General features: G+C 38.3%; 1 protein-coding gene across 6 annotated transcripts in view; it reads right to left on the bottom strand.

Annotated features, from left to right (window-relative positions):
* pkn1a (protein kinase N1a) overlaps positions 1 to 21,953 on the bottom strand; it is an 81,286-nt gene that overhangs the window by 6,009 nt on the left and 53,324 nt on the right. For all 6 annotated transcript variants that reach the window (XR_012407861.1, XR_012407850.1, XR_012407834.1 and 3 more), the window contains exons 5-17: positions 17,256 to 17,401; positions 15,080 to 15,293; positions 11,600 to 11,794; positions 9,069 to 9,178; positions 7,191 to 7,334; positions 6,978 to 7,053; positions 4,227 to 4,356; positions 3,874 to 3,961; positions 1,829 to 1,902; positions 1,647 to 1,722; positions 1,477 to 1,568; positions 1,210 to 1,386; positions 846 to 908 (exon numbers count right to left, since the gene is read on the bottom strand). Coding sequence is in view for 3 of the 6 variants with exons in the window: in XM_005160051.5 (XP_005160108.1) it covers positions 846 to 908; positions 1,210 to 1,386; positions 1,477 to 1,568; positions 1,647 to 1,722; positions 1,829 to 1,902; positions 3,874 to 3,961; positions 4,227 to 4,356; positions 6,978 to 7,053; positions 7,191 to 7,334; positions 9,069 to 9,178; positions 11,600 to 11,794; positions 15,080 to 15,293; positions 17,256 to 17,401 (1,585 nt within the window). In the remaining 3 variants the exon portion in view is untranslated. The remainder of the gene's footprint in view (positions 1 to 845; positions 909 to 1,209; positions 1,387 to 1,476; positions 1,569 to 1,646; positions 1,723 to 1,828; positions 1,903 to 3,873; positions 3,962 to 4,226; positions 4,357 to 6,977; positions 7,054 to 7,190; positions 7,335 to 9,068; positions 9,179 to 11,599; positions 11,795 to 15,079; positions 15,294 to 17,255; positions 17,402 to 21,953) is intronic.

Below are 21,953 nucleotides of genomic sequence, written 5' to 3'. Positions count from 1 at the left end.
GAGCACAGTGGCCTACATTATCCATAAGTGGAAGATGTTTGGAACCACCAGGACTCTTCCTAGAACTGGCCGGCTATCTAAGCTGAGTGAGCAGACAGATGCCATTCCCACCTAGAATTTGTCAAAAGGCATCTGAAGGACTCTCAGACCATAAGAAACTAAATTCTCTGGTCTGATGAGACTAAAATTGAACTCTTTGGAGTAAATGCCAGTCGTTACGTTTGGAGAAAACCATGCAAAACTCATCACCAGGCTAATACCATCCCTATAATGAAACATGGTGGTTGCAGCATCATGCTGTGGGGATGTTTTTCAGCAGCAGGAACTGGAAGACTAGTCAGGGTAGAGGGAAAAATGAAGGCAGCATTGTTCAAAGACATCCTGAATGAAAATCTGCTTCAGAGTGCTCTTGATATCTGACTGGGGAAACGGTTCATCTTCCAGCAGGGCAATAACCCAAAGCACAGTGCCAAAATATCAATGGAGTGGCTTCACAACAACTCAGTGAATGTCCTTGAGTGGCCCAGCCAGAGCCCAGACCTAACTCCTATTAAACATCTCCGGAGAGATCTGAAAATGGCTGTACATCATCACTTCCCATCAAACCTGATAGAGCTTGAGAGCTACTGCAAAGAGGAATGGGCAAAAATTCCCAAAGACAGCTGTGCCAAGCTTGCAGCATCATATTCATAAATACTTGAGGCTGTAATTGCTGCCAAAGGATTTGTACATGTGATTTTTCAGGTTATTTTAATCAATACAATTGTTAAAAAAACACACAAACACATGTAACATTCTTTAAAAACAAAGAACATTTGCAGAGATCTTATTTCCTGCATACTCACCGGTACACAATCTTGTTGTCATGTAAAAACTGAAGCCCTAAAACTACACAAGCAGAATAAAACCTGCAACACAGACAAACACACAAAAAATCAAGTATATTTATTTATTATGATATTTTCATCTTCTACCCCAAATATTAACTTTGCAACTGTATATAATATGAACTCAAAAAAGTGTCTTCAGCAAAAACCCATTCATGTGAAACTGAAGAATGAAGCAAGAATGCAAAAAAATGTGTTTAAAACATAGACTGAGCCCAACATAAAAGACGTTTTAAAATATCCTTATCTACTCTGCTGTAGATGATTTTGAGATTTTTAATTATACAGTAAACAAAACCTGGCTAAAACAGGGTGTACGTACACAGCCCGTGGCTCGGTGAAGACGTCTGCATGTATGTGCATCATGAGGTCACCGCCTGCTGTGTACTCCATCACAAAACACACATGTTCTGGAGTCTGGAAACACGCAAACAGGTTGACAAGGAAGGGGTGTTGTGCACCGTTCACTGCCTCGAAAATACGCTTCTCACACATCAAACTGATGAAAAAACAGAGAAAGAAAATAAAGAAATCAGGAACAAACTTCAACTCAAAGCAAAATCCCCGAAAAAAAAGCTCTTATGTTTACCTTTCTACTTCATCTCTGGCTACAATGTCTCCTTTCTTTAGAGCTTTAATGGCATACATACTCCCTGACTTCTTATATTCCGCCAGCAGCACCTGATAGACACAGATATGACATGAGAAACTAAACTCAAAGAGAAAGAGAAGCTGAGGGTGAAGAAGGCAGAAAATCACCTTTCCAAAATGGCCTCTGCCAAGAACTGCAATTAGTCGGAAATCCTGCAGGCTCAGAGAAGTCTTCTTCTGTTTACTACACACACACACACACACACACACACACACACACACACAGACACACACACTTAAAAAACACAAAAATACCTTAGATATAGTGGGAGTTATGTGTTTGACGGTACCTGCTCAATGAGTGTGTTCTGATAGGCGTGGTGACGTCTGGAGCAGAGAGAGGCTCGGTGGACGGCTGCCTCTCCTATGAAAGAAAAAAAGAAAGGGGAGGAGTTAGAGACCAATGGGAGGGGCTAAATACAAAGAGGAGGGGCTGCAGATAGATAGGAGGGACTAAATTTATAGAGGAGTGATTATAGTTGAGAGGTGTTCATTATAAAGAAATTTAATAGGTTTATCAAGACTTAATAGGTTAAATATAAAAAGTAGTAGTTACAGGCAGATGGGAGGAGCTTAATATAAAGAGGAGGAGCTGTAGATATATGGGAGGGGCTCATTATAAAGAAGTTACATATACTCAGAACAGTTTACATATAAAGAGGAGGGGTTATGGATAGATGGGAGTGGCTTGATTTAACGGGGAGGTGTTATGAAGATGAATGGGCAAAATATAGGGGTATAAAATATAGATTTGAGGGGCTTTATATAGAGAGGAGGAGATGCAGACTGATGGGAGGGGTGCATTATAAAGAGGAGGAGTTGCAGGTTTAAATGGAGGGGCTTAATATAAAGATGAGTTGCAGATAGTTAGAAGGGGCTAAATATAAAGAGAAGAAGTTATGGATGGGACGTGCTTAATATTGAGAGAAGAAGATGCAGACAGATAGAAGGGGTGCATTATAAGGAGGAGGAGTTGCAGATATAAATGGAGGGGCTTAATATAAAGAGGAAGAGTTATACATAGTTGGGATGGGCTTAATATAAAGAGGAGGGGTTACAGATAGATGGAAGGGACTTCATATAAAGAGGAGTTACAGATAGATAGGAGAGTCTTAATAAAGGAGTTACATTAATAAAGGAGTTACATATAGATAAAACAGATCAAATATAAAGAGAAGGGGTTACAGATAGATGGGAGGGGCTTAATATAAAGAGGAGAATTCACCGATAGATGGGAGGGGCCTAATATAAAGAAGAGGAGTAACAGGTAGATGGGAGGGGCTTAATATAAAGGAGTTACATATAGATAAAACAGATTAAATATAAAGAGGAGGGGTTAAAGATAGATGGGAGGGGCTTAATATAAAGAGAAGTTACCAATAGATGGGAGGGGCTTAATATAAAGAAGAGGAGTAACAGGTAGATGGGAGGGGCTTAATATAAAGGAGTTACATATAGATAAAACAGATTAAATATAAAGAGGAGGGGTTACAGATAGATGGGAGGGGCTTAATATAAAGAGGAGAAGTTACCAATAGATGGGAGGGGCTTAATATAAAGAAGAGGAGTAACAGGTAGATGGGAGGGGCTTAATATAAAGGAGTTACATATAGATAAAACAGATTAAATATAAAGAGGAGGGGTTAAAGATAGATGGGAGGGGCTTAATATAAAGAGAAGTTACCAATAGATGGGAGGGGCTTAATATAAAGAAGAGGAGTAACAGGTAGATGGGAGGGGCTTAATATAAAGGAGTTACATATAGATAAAACAGATTAAATATAAAGAGGAGGGGTTACCGATAAATGGGAGGGGCTTAATATAAAGAGGAGGAGTTACAGGTAGATGGGAGGGGCTTAATATGAAGGAGTTACATATAGATATAACAGATTAAATATAAAGCGGAGGGGTTAAATATAGATGGGAGAGGTTTAACATAAATAGGAGTTGCAGATAGTTAGAAGGGGATAAATGTAAAGAGGAGAAGTTACAGATAAATGAGAGGGGTTCATTATAAAGTAGTTACATATAGATAAAACGGGGAATATAAATAAGAGGAGTTAAGGGTGGATGAGAGGGTCTACATATAAAAAAAGAATCACAGAAAAACAGGAGGCTACAGAGATGAAAAGAATAAGAGAGAAGCTGCTTTATAAGAGGGGCTAAATATAGAGGCGTTATACAGTAGTTAAACAGGAGGAATTACATTTAAAGAGGAGGGGTTAAAGTAGATGGGAGGGGTTATGGAGGAAGGGAAAAAGCTTACATATGAGAGGATTTAAAGTAAAAAAAAAAGAAAGAATAAAGACGTTAAAAGAGAGAGAAAGTCTCTAACCGGAGTGCTTATATCTGTCACCTCCCGCCGGATGTCCACCTTCATTGGTGAATCAAAATCTAAACTCAACTTCTCCACTGATATCTCCCTGTAACAAACACATATGTTAGTAACTGCAAAAAAATATCTAAGAACAAATGTAATTTCAGTTAAGTATGGACATTTTAGACTTTTATAAATAATAAACAGGATGACAAAGATGTAAATCTACCATTTTATCTAAATATGTACTATTTGTGTAACATTATAACCTTAACAAAAAGATACACAAGCAACCGTTTTTGTTTTGTTGACACTGTTATTACAAATTGCGGAAGATGGTACAGGCACATCTGATGGTGTGTGTGATTTACCCAGTCTGTAGAGTGTGCGCGTTAGGGCTGTAGGTTCCTGTGTTGTTGACGGTTGGTATGGCGTTCCTCAGTAACCTCACGAATGTGCCAATATCAACGTTCATCTGTCGAGCTCGCAAAAATGCTTTACCTGTGTATGATCACAAACAAACACATACACAAAAGAGAAAAGTTACAACACTGACCACTAGATGGAGCTCACTGACCTCATGCCATCATTTACCCATCCTCTTGTTCCAAATCTGTTTGATTTTCTTTCTTCTATTGAACACAAAGGATGATATACTGAAGAATGGTGAAAAAACAGCCAATGACTTTCATAGTATTTTTAATTCCTACTATGGATGTAAATGGCACAACATTTATCTGAATATCTTGCTTAGTGATCAACGGAAAAAAGAATTTGAGCAAAGTTTAGAAACACGAGTGAGAGAAAAAGGTGGGTAAATGATCATTATTGTTATTATTGTTAATTATTATTATTTTCTCAGTTATGTTCACTAGTGATCCTTCCTGACAGATCGCTGGAGAACTACAAATGTCATGTTTAGGAACTACAAGTCCTATCAGGCCATGCCAAACACCAGCTGCTCATCAAGGCTGATGAGGCACAGCTGAGACTTGTGATGACTGATCATTTAGACTGTTTATACACCACACGTACACCAGTTTAGTACGGAGTCTTTGATGTTGATGTACGTACTTTGCATGTCCTAGCTTCTTGTTGTTTTGCCTGTTTCTTGACTTTAGCCTTGTTTATTGTTTGATTCCTGTTTGCCATCTATTTTTGACCTTTTGCCAGTTTTTTGACTAAGTTTTTGGATTGTCCTTTTTGTATCAGCCACTTCTGTTTGTCCCTGTTTTGCTTAAATATAATCTTATTTTATCTGCACTTGGATCCTCGTCTCTGTTGTTTCTTGCTTTGATCTCCTCACGTGACACTTTCACTTACGACAACTGGCCAAAATTAAGCATGTTTTATCGCACAAGCACTTTGAAACAGTAATCCATGCTTTTACAACCTCCCGCTTGGACTACTGCAATGCCCTTTATTTTGAGGTGAGTCAGTCTTCGATCTCTTGACTGCAACTGGTTCAGAATGCAGCTGCACGTCTTTTAACTGGCACACGCAAATACGAGCACATCACCCCGATTTTATCTTCTCTTCACTGGCTGCCCGTGCATTTCAGGATCCATTTTAAGTTTTAATTATTTTTAAGTGTCTAAATGGTACTGCACCCCTTTACCTCTCTGAGCTTCTCTGTCCCTACACTCCTTCTCGTTCACTCAGGTCAGCCGACCAGCTCCTCCTGGGTGTGCCCAGGACCAGTCGAAAGCTCAGAGGGGATCGGGCTTTTCCTGTGGCTGCACCAAAATTGTGGAATGAGCTGCCGTTGTACATTAGACAGGCCTCTTCCATTACTATTTTTAAATCTCTGCTTAAAACCCACTTGTTCAATTTGGCTTTTAGCACAGCGTGAGACGTTGAAATTTTATGTTTATTTATTTGTATTTTAAAGTTTGTTTTACTCTTTGTTGTCAGCACTTTGGTCAACTGGGCTGTTTTAAAGTGCTTTATAAATAAATTGAATTGAATTATTGTTCATTTTTAGTATTATTATACGTTTTCTTTTTTTTTTTTAAATCAGTTGTTGGTTTCAAATTAATCCATGACGTTTGTATTGCAAGGTGGCAATCTTTACAGAGCCAAAGGTAAAGCAGGGTATATACAGGAATCACTGAGTTTAATTCAACACTGTACCTCTTAAGACTTTTAACAACGTTTCCATACATTTTAGGACCCCATTGCCACTTTTTTAGAGTAAACCCTGTAACACTGGGGACATTTTAGCTTGTATATTTACTAAATGCTTATTGTAAAAAAGCACAAACTGGCCAATTCCAATACCGATTTTGAAATGTTTTGAAAATCAGAAACCATTCATTCATTCACTTTCTTATAAAAAAGTCTTCCTTTAGTAATCTGGAGTCGCCACAGCGGAAAAAAACTGCAAATTATCCAGCACATGTTTCACGCAGTGGATGCCCATCCAGCTGCAACCCATCATTGGGAAACATCCATACACACTCATTCAAACTCATAAAAACATGCGGACAATTTAGCTAACCCAATTCACCTGTACCGCATGTCTTTGGACTTGTGGAGGAAAGGAAACCCACGCAAACGCGGGGAGAACATGCAAATTCCACACAGAAATGCCAACTGACCAAGACTCGACCCAGCGACCTTCTTCCTGTGATGCGAAAGCACTACCTACTGCGCCACCGCGCATCGCGCTAAAATAAAAAATAAGTATGTGACCAAAACAAACTGTTTTATCACTAGTTAAACTTTTTCAAGTGATTTAAAATTAGAGTAGAAAATATGGCGGGTTAGGCAGCGGTTGAACAAAGAATATACAGCCGGAGCGGTCGGGTGCGGAATAAAACCTGGCGGGAGCGGGATTAAAAATCCAGTCCTGCACATATCTCTACTTCACAATCAATTTACACAGCATTCCTATATTTGCGTATTTGATTCAAACCTTGGCATATAAATTGTATAATCAAAGATTATTAATAGCATTTAAGACATGTTAATACCTTTTAAGGGTCTTACATTACTTTAAAAAGATTTATACACTTTTAATACAATTTAAAACCCTGCGAAACAATTTAGGTTAAATTTAGATGAATAAATCAATAGATGCGCACATCCCAACACAGAACACATGTACCCATGTCTCTTACCCTGCTGCTTGGAGAAAACATTCTTCTGCCGTTTTAGCCGTGGAACCCTCTCAATCACAGGGTTAAAGAAAGTAACCTGAGGCAAACAGATGGTACACATATACACTCAGCCCATTGGTGAACACTGATGATTACAGCACATTTATTTGATTTGGCTGTGATGTGATTTCTCTCTTTATAACACACAGGAAACATGTTATGTTGAGTGTGCACCTCTGCCAGCAGCAGTCCCTGTGGTTCTAGCTCTAGTTGTACTTTGTGTTTCTGGTTGTCCAAGAAATCCTCCAGCTTGAGAAATTTCAGCGCACACAGAGAGCGGTAGTCTCTCCAGTACACGGCAATCTCCATCTCTCTGGACTGTGCACACACACATACACACAAATCAATCAATATCATCAACATCAAAGCTTTATTCTAGTACTACGTTTATATTTTTCGTAATGTGTTATTGTTTTGTTTGAGCTTATTTATATTTACAGGTTTTTTTGTTAGCAATTTTGTTCGGCACTTGAGCCATTTTTACAAGTTTTTAAATATTTCTGCTTAGCTTTAATTCATTTTTCATTTCATTTTATGATTTGGCAATTTTGTATACAGCACATTGTCAGAATTTTATTTCATTTTTTAGCAATGCAGCTAGTTAGTTTGCTATAACAATTAGAGTAAACAGTCATTATACTAATAATATTTGCTGTATTAAATATTTAAATATTTTATTATTAAAAAGTATTTAAAGTGGGTAGCACTTTCGTCTCACAGCAAGAAGGTCGCTGGTTCGAGCCTCGGCTGTTTTAAGGAAGATAATGAAATGATGTTGGTAAATAAAGTTAATATATAAACTTTTGTTTGAAGTTTTATAGAGATGTATTGCTGGTGATTGGATGGGTCTTTAAACAATTTTAGGTAACTTTACATGGACATAGGAAAATTAAGAACTATTAAAACTAGTGTTTGAAATTTAAGACCTTTTAAAAAAACACAGGGTTTCTGCAGGTTTCATTAAGTCAAATTTAAGACATTTTAAGATTCTTTTAAGACCATTAAGAATAACATTTTTAGACTTTTTTAATTGCCACAAACATATTACTATTATTGTTACTTCTTAGCAACTTTAATGTGTTCAAACAAAAAAACTCTAGTTGTATACACTTTTTTCCAACATGACACGTTTAACATTGTTCAAAAGTATTTTTTATTGTGAAGTATTCGTTATATGATCAAAAATATGCATTTGTTGGATTTAATAGAAATGGAATTAATAAAAAATAATAGAAATATTATATCTACTCCCTCCTAATCCTGTAAAAAAAAAATTCTATGAATGGAAAATAACGTAAAGGGACACATTGCTCTGTTATTATCCTTAGGAATTGTGTGATTGGAAATTTGGGAGTTTAATTGGAAGAAATTGCTATAAAGATGTCTAACAACTATTTCAAATTTTATCTCTTTGCCATTAAAAAACTGAAATATAAAACTTAAATATAAAAAATAAGGTTTTATTAGGATGGATTGTTGGTGATTGGATGGATGTCAGCCCCACTGGGTAGCTTTACTTGGACAGAGGAAAATTTAGACCTGTTTAGATAACATTTTAATGAATTTAAGACTTTTTAAGACCTAAAATTTAGTTTTTGAAATTAAAGAAATTTTAGAGACTTTTTAAGACTCTGCGGGGACCCTGTAATAAAACAGCTAATAATGTTTCAATTATTGAATAAAAAAATAGGTTTAGTTTTTGTTTTTAGTTTAAAATGCTGATCAGATATATTTTAAAACATTCACTTGCCACTTATTACACACAAATAACTGTAAAAGAGTCGCTGAATCATGCCGGTCTTAATTTGCATGAGCGTTAATCACTTTGCATGTTCAGTGTGCTTTTTTCCTCTGAACCTAAACAACAGCTTGTCATTGCTTGCGTAAGAGTTTTTTGAGACGCTCCAGTTAGCGGGACACTGATGTTACATATCCGCAGGATTTTATTTTTATAACTATAATTACAGTCTAATGCCTGGAGCGTTAATTAATGAAACAGATACTGAAGCTCTAATCTGAGCAAATCTACTATTAACGCAGAGCTGAACTCACTCTCTCCAGCTCGATGATGAAGGTCTGATCCCAGCCCTGTTCTCCAACCATCTTCCATGCCGTCTGACACACCACAGTGTTGTCCAGCTTCAATACTGCGCTCACATCCGCTATACACACACACACACAAAACAAACATCAAATCCAAAATCCATCAAATATTAGGCTTTTTTGTACACTTTCTGAAGAATACCAATCCAAGTCACATCTGACAATAACTTGACAAACCATAGCATAGCATGTGTATTTACAAGATCTATTTTGTAGAGTGCATTCTCTGGAAAACTGCTGTGTGAAATAATCAGATTTAAACTCTTTAATAGGTCTGTTTTATGAAAATCATAAGTTAAAAACCTCTTGAAGACATATTCTAAATGTCTGTTTATCATCTATCACCGGGGTCACCAAACTTATTCCTGGAGGGCCGGTGTCCTGCAGATTTTAGCTTCAACCCTAATCAAACACACCTGAACAAGCTAATCAAGGTCTTACTAGGTATACTTAAAACACCCAAGCAGGTGTGTTGAGGCAAGTTGGAGCTAAAACCTGCAGGGCACCAGACCTTCGCAAACGAGATTGGTGACCCCTGATCTATCAAATACAAATGACATCTTCCAGGTGTAAAAGAAGACATTTCTGTGATGTATGTGTGCTATTAGGGTATTTCAGACACAATACTGTCTTTCTTGTAATGTTTTTTCATTTATTTACAAATGTATTTATATACTGTATTGAAAAAAACTGAGTGAGTCAATAATTCAATAATTCATTTAGAAAATAGAATCACTTGGGTTTTTTTTAAATTAATGAATCAGCTGTTTAAAATCGGTTAAATAAACGATCGAATGTATGAATGTTTTAATGTCACACTTGGTCGTCATTGACGAAAAACAAGCACAGATACCACCACAAAATACACTCAGCAAATATTCTGTAGTTGTTGCGAGCCACAAGAAATTAAATAACTATTATATACACTAACTGACAAGTATTGTCGCCTATCCAAGTTTTAGGGTGCTTTAACACTTGGTTCATTTGCCTGGACCGTACCCAAGTTCGATTGTTTCCCCCTGCCACCTCCTCGGTTGGTTTGTGTTCATACTGTCTTTTTTCCTTCTGATCCCCGGTACGCTTGCGTCATGGAGCTGCTGTTTTGTTTAAGGCCGTTGCTAGGTGACGGTCACGAAAGCACGTGCCGAAATGGAAAGACGTCTGCACATCATGGTCATTCTGCTTTTACTAAAGCTTTTGGTTTTGGACATACAGAAAGCGACTCGCGTCCATCTGCCGCAAAAATGTTAGAAACATTCAGAACATCACACAGTGTCTGCAGGAGCTGTTTTTGAAGGAGACAAGCAGACATCACTGTGTTTGTCCTGGCTCAGTCCCGTACCGCGTGTCACCAAGGTACGAAACGTGACACAGACACACACACGAACGTTATGAAAATGATAGTTTGTTGTACAGTTGGCGGTTCACTTCCGTTATTTGGTACGATTGCATTCACATCAAAAGTGACCCGTACCAGAGTTCACATGAACCGCACCCCAGACCACCTCTTTCAGGCGGACTCGGGTACGGTTCACGCGTGCGCACCCAAGTTTAGAAGACACGTTCACACTAGCTAAACGTACCGTACTATGACATCAAATGAACCCGGGAGCGGACCAAAAGTGCTAGTGTGAAAGCACCCTTAGGGACAACAAATAATACCTTGACTTCTAGTCCATCATTTGATATCAGAAGTGGCTTATATGAAAATAATTTGCCCTCTCTTGTGGTTTGTACAGTAATCGGCAACACAAATGTCTAGATACCTCAGGCTGTTGATGTTGCCATCCACTCTGCAGATCTCTTGCATGCCCCCATACTGAATGTAACCCTAAACCATGATTTTTCCATCACCAAACTTGACTGATTTCTCTGAGAATCTTGGGTCCATGTGGATTCCAATAATCAATGTACAATCTGCAGTACTTGTGATGATTGGGATGCAGTTCAACAGATGATTAATCTGAAAAAAACTACCTTCGGCCAATTTTCCAATTGATTGAACTAGAAGTCAGGTTATAATGGGATCGATGACAAAACTTTTGTCAGATAATGTATATATGCATCGTCTGCATAGTCTACTAATATCATAAAAATGTATTTTACTTCCTCTCCAAAACAAACCCCAATACGGACAGAAAAAGAAATAAAAGTACGCCTTACTAGTAATTACTGCACTATACACGTCATTTTGTAACACAAATCGCAGCACATTTGAGATGCTAAACACAACTTGTTTTTCAAAAAATATACTATGCGAGTAAACACAAGCTGCAAATGTTGCAAACGTCAGCAAACGACTTGCCAGACTGGCAATGCAACACCCCATGTGTTAAAAGCTCAGATGCACGACATCCTGTTCTGCTCAAGGCAGGGCTGTCATCACACATGACAGACACAACAGATTACTGAGTTATATCAGAACTCGCACATCACTACAGCCAAAACGCACTAGAAGCGTGACATCCTCACACACTCACAGGAGAGTTCGTCGGTTTTGAGGGGTGTTTTTCCACTAACGCTGCCACTGCGACTATACAGGCCTTTTCCACTGCGCATGAATGATCGTCCCTCTCCTGGACTGTAACACGGTAAAACCACCTGGCTACCACGAGAGCGTCCGGGAACCACCTCCAGAAGACCCATACAGCCCAATAATGTCACCTGGAGCCGACCTGCAAAAACAGGGGAAAAAACATTATTAGAAGATTGTACATTACGACTAATGTTGACTTTCTAACTTGAATACTATTGATACCAATTTTAACGCCGTGGGCAAATGTTGGCACAGCATTAAAATTATAATATTCCTTCATTCATTCATTTTCCTTAGGCTTAGTCCTCTACACTATATCATGGTTCGCCACAGAGGAATGAACCGGAAACGGTATATGTTTTACGCAGCGGATGCCCATCCAGACGCAACCAAGTACTGGGAAACACCTAACATTCACACCCGCACTCAAACACTATGGCCAATTTAGTTTATTCAATTCACCTATGCATGTCTTTGAACTGTGGGGGAAACCAGAACACCCGGAGGTAGACCACGCCAACATAGGGAGAACATGCAAACACTTCACAAAGAAAAGGCAACTGGCCGATTCGGGAATCAAATCAGTGACCACCTTGCTGTGAGGTGACGTTGCTAACCACTGAGCCACTGTGCTGTCCTTATTAGAATAATCATACATGTATTAATTTCTTAATTTGCTAGAATTGGATCCTTCAAGCATATCTCAGTGTTAAGAGGTTTTACTACTGGTTCAGTCCGACCAGGGTTGCCTGAAACTAAAACCCCCCCCAAAATATATATTTTTTTCCAATTAGTCAACTGCTGCTCCCATTTTAATGTGGAAACTACGGCTTGGTGGTGTGACGATATAATTTGTTACTGTGGAATAGAATGTGTACTGTAAAATGTTTTTTTTATTCCGTCTATACCACAAAATGTAAATAAGAAGCCAACTCACGTGCACCATGTGTGAGGCTACGATAGATGCTACATGGAAGACTGGCAGTTGATTTTTTTTATCGCTAATTTTTAATATTTACACAAGAATTGTAATTGTTTATAATTAGTATTTTTGAAGGAAAAAATGGTTTGACATTTCGTTAATATTTCGTTTCATATTTAACTGGTTAGTTTTATTTTCATGTTACTTGGGACATCTTTTAAACCTGTGAGAAGATGCTACTTGAGAAATGTTTATAATAATAAGTTCTGTCCACATAAAACAAAATGTGCCACATAAAACAAAACGGAATGTGGCATACAGTGGAATTTGCTGTTCATCTAAAGTCATATTTTGTTTACTAGATTTATGAGGTTAAAAATAAAATACAACATAATCAAATAAGATCAAGTCCTGTTCTTTTCTTAAATATTTATGTTTGTTTTAAGAGTTCACACTTAGATATTGACTGATGCTATTAGCAGGTTTGGCATGCTGTCCCGGGAGAGAACTCTGAGCTCAGAGATAATTGAGCCCAGGGCTCCCGCCTGGTCAATAGAGCATGTGAGGGGAGTGCGAGATCAGGTGGTTCTCGAGAGCTCCCCGTGGTAAAGGAGGAAAGGGGGAGAAGGGGTGGATGGGGGTTTCTTCGGAAAACGAAGATAAGGGGGTAATTTTTGCTAGGCTACTTATAGTGAGTTTGGATTAATCTGATTGGCTAACTAATGATTGTAGATGAGAGACCAGCTCCAGTCAATCATATCATGTCCTCCGCTTGAAATTAGTTTGTGAAACTTCACTTATTATATATAGCCTTTTTGTACATTTTCTGGAACAACTATCTTTTAAAAAAAACTATATTGAGAAAGATATCGTTACCGTCGAATAAACGTCCCCATCCCCTTAAAATAATACTTTTTTGGTCATACTGCCAAGCCCTAGTGGGAACATGTAGAAGTTACTGATGTTCTGCTCATTTAATATGAGTCGTGTTCTCAGACGGTTTTACTTGCTCACTTATGTCTCATTCACACCAGCAGCAACTTTGTAGCTGCCTGATGCTCTGGGTGGTGCCTTGCTGCAAACGCAGGTCTGTGTAAGTTGTATTCTAGAACATGGAGAATACAACTGGCCTCGGAGCAAGCTGAGAGAGGATCACGTCAGCTCTACTGCGCCTCCTATTGGCTGTCGCTCAAGAAAGTTGCTCTTCATTTGCATAAAGTTGAAGGATTCTCAACTTTGTCACGTTGCTCGACACGCACACCTAGTCGCCAACGGTCGCTGTCACTCGCATAGACGGAAGTCGACGGAAGTTGCTAACTCTGTTAATATGAACTCTCACAAGTCACTTTGCCACTGCGAGTTGCTCCTAGTGTGAATGAGGCTATACAGCAGTCAAAGGGCTGCCAGGTATGCACTTCTGGATTAATGTCCATTAAGAAATGTTTCATTTTGTATTCGTGAGAACAAAAAATGTTGGCAGCCATGGCATGTTACAAAAGTAACGCAAAAAACGCAACCCACAACTTTATACTTTTCCAACTACTGTATTTTCAAAAGGGGTGAAGCAGTGGCGCAGTAGGTATTTCTGTCGCCTCACAGCAAGAAGGTGGCTGGTTCGACTATCGGCTCAGTTGGCGTTTCTGTGTGGAGTTTGCATGTTCTCCCTGCATTCACGTGGGTTTCCTCTGGGTGCTCCGGTTTCCCCCACAGTCCAAAGACATGCGGTACAGGTGAATTGGGTAGGCTAAATTGTCCGTAGTGTATGAGTGTGTGTGTGGATGTTTCCCAGAGATGGGTTGTGGCAGGAAGGCTGCATAAAAATATGCTGGATAAGTTGACAGTTCATTCCGCTGTGGCGACCCCGGATTAATAAAGGGACTAAGCTGACAAGAAAATGAATGAATGAATGAATGTAGTTTCAAAAAAAGAGCCCACTTGCCCAGAACCAAACTCAGTCCTGGCAACACTGATTCAGATTTTCACTTTTGCCCAAAAATTAATAAATAAATGAATGAATTAAAATACAAATATGTATTTTTTGCGTTATGAACCACATAACATTCAAATTAATGACACTATGTAGCAATCTAATAAATGTCACAATCGTTAATTCCAATTTTAGTATTAGAGAATAAACAATTAGTCTTATTTATATAAAGTTAGAACTTTATAGACGACAAGTGAACATTCAGTATTAAACAAACAGTCAAACTACAACCAATAAGACAAATACATACAATGAAACATATATACAGATGAATCTATCGCATTAAAGTCTTCTGGCAGTTCTAACTGTGACACTTTTGTTACTCTTTACCTCTACCTCATCTATTCTTGGAAAAGCTGAAATGTGCATGAAGTTTGCAGCCTCAGATGTATAATACAATCTCAGAAAATATTCAGGATCACTACATGTCAAGATATTAACACTCCACAGGACTTTAACTGAACTAAATGAAATAAGCATGAATTTATGTGTGTAAATGATGTGGTTTTTCGTACCAGTGAGGGGTGAGGGTTTGGAGAGAGTGCTGTACTGGTTGTGCAGGTAGGGGGCGCTGTGTTGAGAGCTGAAGGCTGGTGAGGATGCTAAAACCAGCTCCTCTTTGATAACAGAAGCTTTGGGATGATCCTCAGGAAGCTCTGCTAACCGTCGATCTAAAGAATCTCGCAGCAGGTCCAACCTTTGCGACGATTCACTCAGACGACACTGAGCCTGAAGAAGAAAAGGAGAGAAAGAAAATATAAAGAGAGTCAAAACGATCTATACTACAGGGCAAAACTAATACTAGAAATTTGACTCAACATTTACTATGCATAATTACTAAGACAGTTTAACATAAAGTTTAGAAAGGATTACAAGTGGGTCAATATAATGACTATAACAGCCTCGTATGAATGTTTACTTTACAAATTACATAAAAAGGACAAAGCAGGGGTCCCTGTATGTATCCCAGTGTGGGAAGACTTTTGGTCTTATGTGATAATGTCTTGTAACACAATTTAAAACTGCTCACCAGGTTCTCCTGATAATATTGTACTTTTGTCCTAGTAACCACTGTATTCATTCTGGCTTTACATTTAGTAGGCCACAAGTGATCACTTGTAATATGTGTTTGTATTATTTTGTCATGAACCAGAAGAAAACAATAAAAAACTTGAATTTAAAAAAAAGAAAGGATTATAATTAATATCTTAAAAATTGACCTAGTAATTTATGTTCATGCAATGACAGTAAACAGTACCCAAAACAGTTTGGGTTCCAACATTCTTAAATATCTCTTTAATGTTTTGTAAAAGAAGGTCAAATAGGTTTGCCAAATCATGAGGGTAAGTATATAATTTTTGGGAAAAAATGTAACAATATATATATTATATAATTTTATTTTATATATATATATATATATATATATATATATATATATATATATATATATATATATATATATATATATATATATATATATATATATATATATATATATTGTTAAATTTCTTTTTTTTTTAATATAAAGCAAAAACAAAACTGCCAGTAGGTGGAGTTAAATGTCATAAATGTTAAAGTTGGCCAAATAAACTAAAATAATTTTCATTTAAATAATTTTAAGTAAAAAAAATAAAAATAAAATGAAATAATAAAATAGAATACCAGTAGGTGAAGGCAAATGTCCTAATTGTCAAAGTTGGGCAAATAAAATATTTTTATATATAATTTTAAATTAAATAACTTTAAATAAAATAAAATGAAATAATTTAAACTAAAATAATTTTGAGTAAAATTAAATTAAATTAAATGCCAGTAAGTGAAGGTAAATGTCTTAATTGTCAAAGTTTGGCAAAATAAAATAAAATAATTTTAAATTAAATAATTTTAAGTAAAATTAAATTAAATGAAAAAATAATACAAATTAAAAATAAATTAAACTAAAATAAATTATTTTAATTTAAATTTAGGTGTCACGGTAGTGCGTTGTGTAGCACAATCGCCTCACAGCAAGAAGGTCGGTGGTTCAAGCCTCAGCTGGGTCAGTTGGCATTTCTGTGTGGAGTTTGCATGTTCTCCCCGTGTTGGCGGGGGTTTCCTCAGGTGCTCCGGTTTCCCCCACAGTCAAAAGACATGCAGTACAGACAAATTTAGTAAGCTAAATTGTCTGCAGTGTATGTGTGTGACTGTGAATGAGAGTGTATGGGTGTTTCCTAGTGATGGGTTGCAGCTGGAAAGGCATCTGCTGTGTAAAACATATACTGGATATATGTTTTACACAGCAGGACCGCAACTACACAAAAAGCAGTGGCACAGTAGGTAGTGCTGTCACCTCACAGAAAGAAGGTCGCTGGTTCGAACCTCAGCTCAGTTGACGTGTAAAGTTTGCATGTTCTCCCTGCGTTCGCGTGGATTTCCTCCGGGTGCTCCGGTTTCCCCCACAGTCCAAAGACATGCGGTACAGGTGAATTGGGTAGGCTAAATTGTCTGTAGTGTATGAGTGTGTGTGTGTATGTGTTTGTGTGTATGTTTCCCAGAGATGGGTTGTGGCTGGAAGGGCATCCGCTGCGTAAAAACATGCTGGATAAGTTGGCGGTTCATTCCGCTGTGGCGACCCCGGATTAATAAAGGGACTAAGCCGACAAGAAAATGAATGAATGAATCTTTACATATTGTAATAATATGATAATTAACCTCTGACATGGCCTTCTTGTCTTGTACTTTACTGGCTCCAAGAAGTCTAAGGACGTTTTTGGCTCCCTCAGCGACGGCGTGCTCTACTCGGTAATGGTGTCTGAGCTCTTCAATGCGTAGCTCCATACCACATGGATCAGGCTTTCCTGAAAAGACACACACACAACACACACATTAGGCTATCAATATCACTCACACTCCCACAGCGAATTACACAAGCCATCAGCCTGAAGGGGTCAGAGCCATTTCAACCACGTAATTAAACAGCGGGGGAATAATATTTCATAGCAATACAAATTGTTTGTTGAACTGCACAACATATTTTCAATCAGAGAGCAATATATGTATTGTTGATGAGTGTTTAATGAATTTGAAGTTTGCTTTCATTTGTTTAAATTAAAACTTTGTGCTCAACATTCAGTTACACCATATTTCTTCCTTCAGTACTGTCTTTGCTATGATATTACAATATTAAATTACAATTTTATAATGCAATTTATTCATAACATACAAATAAAGTCAGAATTATTCGCCCTCCTGAATTATTAGCCCCCCTGTTTATTTTCCCCCCAATTTCTGTTTAAAAGATTTTTTTCAATGCATTTCTAAACATTATAGTTTTAATAATTCATCTCTAATAACTGATTAATTTTATCTTTGTCATGATGACAGTACATAATATTTTACTGGATGTTTTTCAAGAAACTAGTATTCATCTTAAAGTGCCATTTAAAGGCGTAACTAGGTTAATTAGGCTAATTAGGCAAGTTTGATTCGCTCTGTTGCCAATCCAAAATAAATATAGCTTAAGAGGGCTAATAATTTTGACCTTAAAATTGCTTTTATTCTGGCTGAAATAAAACAAATAAGACTTTCTCCAGAAGAAACAATATTATCAGACATATTGTGAAAATTTACTTTCAAGAAACTTCAAGAAATCCTGGAGTACTTTGTTTTATTTTAAGATTAGTGTGTTGAGGATCAGTTAAGACCAAGTTTGCATCTGTCAGCTTTAGTTGTGTGGAAAAACTGGGTAATTTTGAGCTTTTGTCAGCTAATTTCATCTTCCGGGTTTAAAATAATTATTGGGGCGAGATCAAAATCTGTGACGTAGCGCGAATCTACTAGTGGAGTGATGCTTGATGTTGGTTTTTCAATAAAATTGATAGCAGAGTTTTCTTATCCTATGAGAAGAGCCTGCTTCTTAATTATTCATGAGAGCACTTGCTTTGCGAAAGCAAGGCAGACCTGCCAAGCTGTGAGACCTAATGACTGGGTGAGACCGGGTCAAAGCACAGCACAGGTCGTATGTGCTTTTATCCATGATCTTGTTTGTTGCATGTTTTTCCCCGTAATGCTGTCAAGGCCGATACAGCAAAGCTGTTAGTTTGCAGCAAGTACTTTTTGTCGGGAGAGCTGTACGCAAAATGGAGAATGGCGGACTTTGTCTTTTATCAATTGAGTTTGTTACCATTCAGACACATCGCCAATATCCATGTTGCTGTGTTCGCACATGTTTAAAATCCTCCAGATTACTGGCAGGGCTAATGGTTGGAATAGATAGGGCAAGAGACCTGCTGCACTGCTATCCACTGTGCCTGCATTCAGACTAGGGGATTGAGGAGGAGATGTCCTCCTCATTTATAGTGTTTATATAAACATAATTAAAGTTATGATGGTATAACAAATTGTGGTTATGCGTACATGAAATCATGAATAACAAATGTAGCAGGACATTAAATGATTGTTTATTTCTTTTCATTTTAACTTAAAAACGTTTAAAATCATGGCTCTCCTCACGGTTTGTGTCGGATTTTGTGAGCCAACTGACAATAGTTGTTCGCTCCCCTCTTTTTCCCCTGCTCTGCCGGCCATGCCACTCCTCCCACTGCTCACAGCGCTCCATGCCCATCTCAGAATTTTTTTTTTTTAAATTCTCAGGTAGACTTGAATCGAAAGAGGAAGGTTTTATGGCCCTTTAAAGAAAAATTTGGCAAATATTTTAAAAAGAAATTCACAGGAGAGCTGCTAATGTTGACTTCAACTGAATATGAAGTCCAAAATGGCAAAATAATGAAATGTGAAATTTTAGATCACTGGCCAATTCCCTCTATTGTGTTTTTAACATTTAAGGAACTATACTGAAAATAAAATATTTATACTTAACTCTATGTCAACGTTTTCTAACTGAAATGAAATCATTCATTTATGCTCATTCCTAAAAGACCAGCATGTCCCACGGCAGGGCGCTCCTGTCATTGTGTATCATCGAATGTCAACTATCTTTTATCCGAAAATGAAAATGAACTGAATGTGATGCCAACAAAGACATTAAGTCTAAGACGCATAAAAGGTACATGATGTCGTGTGCATCGAGCAGACGTTAAAGAGGATGAGGGATGATGTTGGATCAGAACAGAGAGCCTCCATATAGTAATTACTACACTTATGCAAACTGAGGTCTGCCACGCTGCCAGCTACAGACTTTCAGAAATAAGAGGATTATTACAGATTATAAATTGAAAGATTAAGATGCTGTGGTGTTATGTTATGCTGTCATGACATCAGAAACATCCACAAGCTGTTCTGGGTTTTATTATGACATTTTATCTTGGTCAGGTTGGTCCTGACTGAAATACAAGCAGGTCAATGATTCAAAAATAAAAAATGGAGTGTTTAAAAACTTTCTCTTTTAATTCTTTTACACAATTGAGACTACAGACTGTTTATTGCATGATAATTTATCTATGAGGGTCACATCGCTGGTGATCGTGACATCCAGTATCATGCTAAAATTGTGATCAGTGTTTTTTTTATATTTTCAAATATCTAATTAAAGTTTAAGGGCCCTATCATACACCCGGCACAATGCGGCGCAAGGCGTGGTGCAAATGTTATTTGCTAGTATTAGCTTGACGCAAGTGTCGTTTTGCTGTTTTGCGCCACGTTGTTTAAATAGCAAATGCATTTGCGCTCATATGTGCGCCCAAATGCGCTTATGGCGTGACGCAGCTGGCTCTTAAGGGGAATGGGAGATGAGACTCTGATTGGTTTATTCTCAAAACACACCTATAACTCATTTAGAAAATAAACTCAACCCTTTTAGACCATAGGCCATGGCGCAAAGCGGATTTTCCTGTCCTTAAATTAGCAAAAAATGCATTCTGACACGGCCTGAAAGTGTTTGCGCCCTGCGTTTTGCGCTCTGCGCATGGACTGTCAAAATAGAGCCCTAAGTAATATAACTCATAGGCTGCATTTACACTGCACTGTTAAAGTGACTAAATTCCGATTTATTTTTCCCATGTGGTACAGATAGGATTTGGCCCATGTAAGTGTAAGCAGGAACAAATCACATGGGTTCCAATTTTCTCAAATCAGATTCAGGCCTTGTTCATTCATTTATTTATTCATTCATTCATTTTCTTGTCGGCTTAGTCCCTTTATTAATCCGGGGTCGCCACAGCGGAATGAACTGCCAATTTATCCAGCACATTTTTATGCAGCGGATGCCATTCCAGCTGCAACCCATCTCTGGGAAACATCCACACACACATTCACACACACACTCATACACTACGGACAATTTCAACCCGGGCTCATTGTGGTAACGTAGTCCCGCGGACGTTTCTGGAGACTACGGAATACGTCCCGGCGGGTACGTACGGCTGCAGTTTTTGCGAATCCGCGAGAGGCCGCTGTTGTGCGCTTTTTCGCACCTCAGACGCCTCTCGTGAGTGTGGTTCGCGCCCGCGCTGTTCTCGCGTGAACCCACCGGAGGCCGCTGTCCAACTGACCGCATGATTGACTGCGCGACCGGCCAATCGACCGACCCGCCCTCCTCCTTCCCTGGACCCAAGCAACAGTTTACAAAAGCCGTCCAAAAAAAAAAAGCCCCGATTTTTTTTTCTACCGCGTTTTGGATTTCACCGCGTTCTCACCCTGTCACGAAACTCGTTCACTTAATTTTTGGGATTCTGTTTTCGTCTTACCTGATTGCAGTACACGGTGAGCTGAGTGGACAAACGGGTTGCAGCGGGAAAGCCCTCCACAAGGAGGTAAGGCAAGCGCGAAAGGGAACAGCGTCACAATGCCCCGCAGCGTTCGCTTGAAAAAAATAAACGCGGCCGTTCGTACCCCCCGGGACGTATTCCGCTGTCTCCAGAAACGTCCGCGGGACTACGTTTTCAGAAAGAGCTTGGGTTGGACAATTTAGACTACCAAATTCACCTGTACCACAAGTCTTTGGAATGTGGGGAAAACCCGGGAGGAAATTCACGCGAATGCAGGCAGAACATGCAAACTCCACACAGAACCTTTGTATCAAAACTATAATAAAACAGCTTGTCAAAAGCTGCGAACAGATTACATACAGGAATAGGGAGAAAAGAGCACTCTTTAATTATCAGCTGTTAGTCAGCGCCCGCTCTTTTTTTCCTGCTTATTGCGCCTTTGCCGTGTGCTGTGTGAATGCAGATGGTCGGATACGAGTCACTTTTAAAAGATGATGTAAGCAGCTCAGCAAAAAAATCAGATACAGTCACAAAATCGGAATTTACCACCAAAATCTGCAGTGTAAATGCAGCCATAAAATATGCTTCATAAAATGCTCGTTTGCTGGTTTTGGAATAAGTTGAGCAGTGACCTCAAAATTTTGGGAATTGTAGGTTGATCTCTAATTTTGATCTCCAGGCCTGT

This window comes from Danio rerio, chromosome 1 (genome assembly GCF_049306965.1).
Source record: "Danio rerio strain Tuebingen ecotype United States chromosome 1, GRCz12tu, whole genome shotgun sequence".
NCBI classification, from domain to species: domain Eukaryota; kingdom Metazoa; phylum Chordata; class Actinopteri; order Cypriniformes; family Danionidae; genus Danio; species Danio rerio.
This window is presented reverse-complemented; position numbering and strand designations above follow the sequence as displayed.